Source organism: Vipera berus (assembly GCF_964194415.1).
Source record: "Vipera berus genome assembly, chromosome: 3".
Taxonomy (NCBI): Eukaryota; Metazoa; Chordata; class Lepidosauria; order Squamata; family Viperidae; genus Vipera; species Vipera berus.
Genome location: NC_138204.1, coordinates 36,078,688 through 36,085,937, shown reverse-complemented (window position 1 = coordinate 36,085,937; position 7,250 = coordinate 36,078,688). Strand labels below are relative to the sequence as shown.

The 7,250-nt window shown below is 39.2% G+C and overlaps 1 protein-coding gene across 1 annotated transcript in view; it reads right to left on the bottom strand.

Moving 5' to 3' along the window:
* Positions 1 to 3,330: 3,330 nt before the first annotated feature.
* The window catches only part of NAV1 (neuron navigator 1), a 257,735-nt gene continuing 253,815 nt past the window's right edge, over positions 3,331 to 7,250 (bottom strand). The window contains exons 29-33 of the mRNA XM_081322449.1: positions 7,054 to 7,125; positions 6,624 to 6,820; positions 6,172 to 6,290; positions 5,686 to 5,883; positions 3,331 to 4,080 (exon numbers count right to left, since the gene is read on the bottom strand). Of these exons, the coding sequence (XP_081178575.1) occupies positions 3,988 to 4,080; positions 5,686 to 5,883; positions 6,172 to 6,290; positions 6,624 to 6,820; positions 7,054 to 7,125 (679 nt within the window). The 3' untranslated portion in view covers positions 3,331 to 3,987. The remainder of the gene's footprint in view (positions 4,081 to 5,685; positions 5,884 to 6,171; positions 6,291 to 6,623; positions 6,821 to 7,053; positions 7,126 to 7,250) is intronic.

Here is a 7,250-nt window from a genome sequence, read left to right as displayed (position 1 = left end):
CTCCTTCTACATAGGGATAGGTTCTGGTTCATAATTCATAACTTCCTTGGTTTCTAATCTATTCCATCCCACTTTATTCATGTAAAGAGAATGATAGATTCATATTATGAACAGATCATCACAAAGAAGTCTTCCTCAGTCATTGCTGCCATAAAGACTGATAGTTCTAGGCTACAAAGTGGACAGTTTCATCTTAACAAAATACATTCAGCTTGAAGGAAATAAGAGGCATGGAGTCCTCAAAAAACCTGAAACTATGTAACATTTATGAGTGGCAATCACTATTGTCTCCTGAAGATCCTTGTGAAAACCATCTTCCACTAGTGCCATGCAGATGTGTTAAAACTATAACTCTCAAGCTAGGTAAATTACAAAAATCTTGGAGACAAGTGTGGAAAGTTCGCACAATTATCTAACTGTTGATCAAGACCACTTTGGATCCTATGTTGCTTACAATTAAAATCTATGTTAAACAGATGGAGGGTTACAAAAAGACTTCACTGATAATAAAATAGAGAAAATGGTGAATGAAAAGGCTCTACAAAAGGCCAAGAAAACATTGACTTTGTACTTCTTACATATTATATTGTTCATTTCATTTCATACCCTTGGCTCAGGGAAAGCAGTGCAAAATTCTATCCTTCAATAAGTGTTATTATTTTTTGTTACTAATTTTTATCCAGATGGTCAGTAATCTTGGCAAGCATTAATTAGCTCAAAAATACAAATCCTTCTATCTTACATTTCTGCTTAGTTAAGGAGAAGAAATGGGCTATAGGCATACCTAGATAGGTCTTGTGTTCCTCTTTGTTGGCATGTGACCACAGCTCAGGTGTATGCTCTTTACAACAATCATTATCTTTACTTATATCCTATTAAGTATTTTTTCTCCAAATTGGGTCCCTAACCATGCCTAAGAAGGACAAATTGTTCAAAATGAAATGGGAGGGAAGAGACTAAAGGAACAACCTATGTTCTAAAGCAGCCCAGTGAAAACTAGGTATCCTCAATGGCCACAGAACAATAGGATAAGATGAGGAAGGAATTGTGTATGCTGTAAAAGAATTTGGATGGTTATCTGGTGCAATAAATAAAAATGAATTATCCACTGCAACCTTTTAAGCATGTCCTGAATTGTTATATTACACTTACATAAAGCACTGACTTTACAAGATTCCTTTATGGCAAGATCATTGAGAAAAAAAGACACTATATACATTCTATATAAGGACTAGGTAAGTGCAAAATGTAGCATATGAAGTCGTAAAATGTTCCTTCTCACTTTCTAAAAACACACTTTTAAAAAGAGAAAATACTGAAAATCTGGGCAATATCACCTGAATGCTCAGAACTATATAAGACCAAAGGTATTTGGCACAATCTATCTATCTACAGGCCTTGTGACTGATTTGCCAGTATAAATCCAACAGGCTTCACCATGAGGGAAAGCAAGAGGCAGCGACAGGAGCCATGAGAGGATGATAGATTTAGCACAGGGGCATTGGCAGTGGAGGGGGAGATGACTAAAGGAGCATCATGCCATCGTGTCTGTTTTGTAAATATGTTGTGAGGCCTCATGCACAAACAAAAGGGATAGAGCTGGCATCACAATGATACAATGCTCATTTAGTCAGTTTGACAAAAGCACTGCTGCAGATGCCTCTGGGTGAATATGTTCTACTATTAAAAGTTTAGCCGATGGAAGAAAAAAAATCTGAAAGAACGGAGGTAAGAAATTTGATACTTTTGGGGTGTCTCCTCTAACATGCTCGGCTGGAATAAGAACTAAACAGATGTAGTGCTTAGATTAAAAAACAGTCTGCTGTGGATTGTTTGGGCTCCATTTCTTCAATGAGGCACTCTGCCATGATAGTAAAGTGAGGCTGAATTGCCTTAAGAAATCATTTTACTCTGATGTCAAAGAGTTCTGCATGCACAGAAGATCTATCCCGTAAAGTAAAGCAGCCATATTGCTGTTCAAAAATGGGGAATTGTACTGAGTGGTTTTGCACTGGAGGGATGCCTTTCCCCAAGCTTTCAACCAGGTACTGTATCTCTTCATATGTCTGCATGGCACTACTGAAAAAGCAGAGAGGTGCACTATGGAGAACCTAATCGTTATGTCTTCCTATAGCAGAAGCTATAATTCAGACTTGTATTTTATCTGATCAAACCTGAAGGTTGCAAAAGCTTATGGCTGTGGAGTGCACTGACTCCTCCTATAGTCTAGAAGTTGGCAAACATGCCTCAAAGAACATTGATAGGACATTTATAGAACATTAGAGGCCGAGTGCTGGCTTGACATCTAAAATTTCAATTTTGAATGTAAAACACATCAATATCAATATAAACTACACTGACATTTTCTTGAGACAAATTCTGTGATCAGAAGATTTAAATAGCTAGTCTAAAGAGTTCCTTAAGTATATTATAAATTCTGGGGGCGGGGAGGGGCGCTTCATATGAGATTGCTCTTCAGTTGTCCCAAACCTAATGCCTGATAGAGATCAATATCAAGACTGATTGGAGTTGCAATCAAAATCAACTAGTTAGGGGAATACTTGTGTATTGATGACTGTTTGTTTGGCAAATCATGTAAATGACATCCAAGGCTAAATGTTTAAAGGTATATATTCAGCCTTGCTTAAACTGTTACTTTCCAGATGCATTTTCCCCCCAAGTTTTGTAATCCTCAGCCAGCAGGACTGTGCTGATTGGAGATTAGTAGAGTTGAGTTCCAGCACATCTGAATGGCAACATACTCAAGACAGCTCCTATAAAAAGGATCTATTACCCTGTGTCCCCAAAATAAAAGTGAGAGAAAATGAATGGAAAAAAAGAGATTTGCAAGCACATTGGTAAACAGTACAAAACTGAAAAAAATGATCATGTTGCTGTCCATTAAGAGATGCACTACAACAATCCATTCTCCCTTTGATCACAGTTTTCTGACCTCTTGTGCTTTTCAGAAAGAAACGGTATGGAATGGCACAAGAAGGGGAGCCCACATGCAAATTGTGCATAGGTTGTGCTGCTGATTCAACTCTGTGTGCATCTGATGCAAGCTGCAAGGATCCAGGAAGTGGATTTAAGTTACTGGAAGTAATCCAGTCAGCACCAATTTCAGTTGGAGGGACTGTGGGAGTGAAATTCACAGAAAAGTAAAACAAGAAAAAGGTAAAGTAAATATTAACTCAGGAGGCTCCTTCCTGTGGAACCAAAGGAGAGATGACTAAACACAGAACATAATTCCTAGAACTAAAGAGCAAACGGCATGGCCCAGATTAACCAAATAAAATAAAGTGGAGGAGAAAAGTGTTTATTGGGAGTTTGAAAGTAAAAAAGACCTTCATGCAGATTAAATAAGGAGGGTACAAAGACAAGAGTTAACAGTCTTATTAGGTCTTTGCCTATGTTGATTGTGGCAAGAAAGTCGAAGGGCAGCAACTGCAGGAAACGGCTCCAAGAGCAGCAATGACGCTTCCACTCGCATGATTTCTGGGGTTTGCTTTTCTTTATTTTATTAAAAAAAAATCCTCATTTTAGGGTTCCACAGACTTGGCTATTGCCCTGTCTGTTAGCACTGCCCCTGCAGAAATACAACAGCCAGCTCTGTGTGGCTATCTCCAGTCTCTTGCCTTACACAAGAACATTTATGTTGGATACACTGGATGTGTGGGATTTCTGGATGCTCCCCAATCATACTGTAAAACCAGGAGTCTATGACAGAGGCAGAAAGCCCAAGAATAAAACCCACCATTCTCTTACCACCAGAGTTATTGGAGGTGGAGGGAGAACAGTATCTTGCAAAGGAGACCCAACTGTCTCCTCTTTCACTGTTCACCTGCACAGATCCCAAAGGAAGCGATGGGCACTCTGTGGTGTTTATCCAGACCACAGGTTCCAGAGAAAAAAGAAAGAAGACCTAGGAGCAAAGACAACCAAGATTGGCTCATTTGTCTCCATTCCATTGTAATCCAGTTATTTTTAGAGTGCAGACTGCACATTGGGGTCCAAGGTTTCTCGGTCAGGAGACTCAATGTAGTTGGCTGCTTCCTGGAGCTTCAGCAACATTGCCATCTGTATAAGTAGGATGAAAGACTGATAAGTAATGATCAAATATACCAAATTTACACAGCTTGATGCCTTCTCGTGTATTAAGGCTCCCCTTCCATTCAACAGTGGCTGAGAATTATGGGAGTCAGTGTTACAATATACCTGGAAAGCAGCAGAAGTAAGGCAGGTGGATGCAGATATAAATCAATAGATGTACTTCAGATTGAAAATAATCTGCTCCAATGAATATATAGGATGCCAAGATTACCACAAAGAGGACGGAATAACTGTGATTATTTAAAATCATATTAATTTTTCATCTGTGCTTTGGATTAAGCGGGGAGCTAAGTGAATGGAAAACATGTACAGTTCTACAAAGACAATTTACACAGATATTTGCATAATGCAAGTTTATGTTTCATAATCTACCAGCCTTATTTGCAGTTGTATCTGGTATTTTATTTTTATTCAGGTAAGAATGCATACTATGGCAGTTTGAAACTGAAAGGGATGTGAGAAGAGGCTAACGCTGTTTTGCAACCCCCATTAATACTTTTATGGGATTAAGATAAGAGCAAATGTGGTCAGTGAAGATAGGCTAACTAAAACAGAAGAAACATACTGTCTATTCCAAGTCCAGAATTTGGGACTCCCTCTAATATCACTCATCCATTATAATTTCTGTACATGTACTACTCTGTCAGGATCTTACATTTTATATCCTTTTTATAGGAGCAATCACTTCCAGGATCTTTATCTCACAGTCACTTGCTACCATCAATTTCTGTTTGGGTCAACAAAGGAATATATGTGATAGGGTTTGCTTCTGTCCTGTATCATCCGTAACTCATCAATCATTAGGTACATAACTATTCCATGTAGTTTTCTCAGTTGTTATGTGGTGCTTTTTTTCTTTGACTTACACATCTTTGCCACCTTGTGGCCATATCATGACAATGCCAGAGCACAATCACAGGCGTTGTCTTTTGTGAAGGTCATTATGCTTTCAGAAGAGGTCAACAATGCAGTCTTGATTATATGGCAGAGGAGAAGAGAGATTTGTCTTCCCCATATTAACTTGTGCATTTAGTCCATTGCTCTAGTGTTATTTCAGATATAAGACATGAGGGGAGGGAGAAACAGGGGTTCTAAAACAGAGAGGGACATAATGGAGAAAGCCACTCTGACAACTTTACAATTGCCTCCATTCATAGAGTAATTAAGCTAACAATTTAGCAAGGGCTGTCAATTTTTGACAAAATGAAAATTGATGAGGAGAAGTAACTTTTCTATTCCTATAAGCTATGGTGTTTGAAAAATAATAATAATAGATCTTTCCATTAGTGACAAGAACTGAGATACTAATTCATGATTCTGAGCAAATGAAGGCGGCTATACGTGTCCCAGGATAATGTTGCAGGATCCAATCTAGGTCAGTCACCGGGATGAGAGGTTTTGTCTTCCAAGCTTTCAGAGTCGTGCTGGAGCCCCCATCTTCAGGGAACGTCTCTCTCTCTCTCTCTCTCTCTCTTGTGACCAACCCATATTGGATGATTCTGAGCTCTCAATTTAATTCTCTTGTGCAAAGAATCAGTAGCAACTATTCTCATTTGCAAGCTGAAAACATACCAAGGGATCTGATTCCAGAGAATTGGGTGTAGAATCCTTGCCACTCCGTTCCTCTGGAGGAGATACTATGCTGTGGGGCCCCACACTGGGTGGGGGAAGATGATATAGTTTTGATTGATCTTGCTGGGCTGATGGCCAAGGCAATGTGTCTCTCACCCACTCCACGGGGTCCTCCCAAGCAGCTTTCTGCCCATGCACCTGCAACACAGAAGAGTGAGAAAGAATACTGACCTTGCTAGGTACAAGCAACACACACATGCACCTAAGTCTTCCAGTTCCTTCACCGGGGAACAAAGTAGAGCTTAGAACATTTTCAAGGCAATGGAGGACAAGATTGGATGGAACTGCTTTTCTGTAGGACTTTATGAATAATTCAGAGTAAAAGGAAATAGCAACTTGTAGCTGAGTAACATATGTGCATATTGATGCAGGCTTTAACCGCATCACTAATTCTTCCAGAAGAGATAAGGATGCATGGAAATTTACCTTGATCCCATCCTTTGCTCCTTCCTGAAGGTAGGGGATAATTGAATTGTTCCATAGATCAATAAACCAGGTTCGGAAATCCTCGATACCAATTGGGCATGACAGGAAGAAACAAGGACCTGGGGAAAAAAACAGTAAGGGGAAGAAGGTAAACTGCTAGCCAATGGAGGATTATCACCAAAAATATAGAAGAAAATAAAGGTTATGTAAAATAATGTTCTAATAAAGAATAAATAAAGAAGAATAACATAGAAAATTGTCTTTACAACTAGAGTGACTCTTAAGTATATGCATATTACTTTCCCCTCACCATGAATTAACTGCAAGGAACTCAAATGGGAGGCCGAAGCTTCCATGCAGTGTCTTAACCCTTCTTTTATTAGTCTGAAATAAGATGCAATGTGATGGTGAGGTTCATTTCAGCTTACTGGATGATAAAAGCTTAGGCTTACCAATGAGAAAGTCAGAAGTGCTATGCTTCTCCAAGAAGGTATGGAGGTGATACCAGAGCTTTGGCACCCAGTCCAACACACGTAATAGCTCGTCCCGGTTGGCATTGACATCACTGTCAGATTCAAGCAGCTTCCGACGTAAATAGCGCACCAGGAAGCCATTAGCTGGCTCCACGTTATTGGAGAAAGTCAGCATCCTACAAGTAATATGCTATGTTGGTCATGGCAAAAAAAGGAAAGTGCTCAACCTAAGCAAATTATCCTCTTCCATTGTCTTTTCTAGACTAAAATATTGAGTAAGAGAAAAAAACTTTATATCTTCCTCATCCCAGAAAATAATCTGCATATAGTGCATGCTCCCCAAATATGGGGAGTATGACCTTGACAGTATAGAAGAAACGTTCTAAATAGACATTGTTCTAGTAATTACCTGAAACTGAGGTGGAGGCCATGGTTTGGAGTCATCTTAACAGGCTGGTTAGTTGTTCCAATTATGTAAGGGCTTATGGGGAAGAAAAAGAAAATTACATATAAGTGTATTTGCATTCTGGATGGGGGGACCATTTTATTTATTTACAGGACTTATATGGCTGCCTATCTGACATAATGACTTTAGGTGGCTCACAA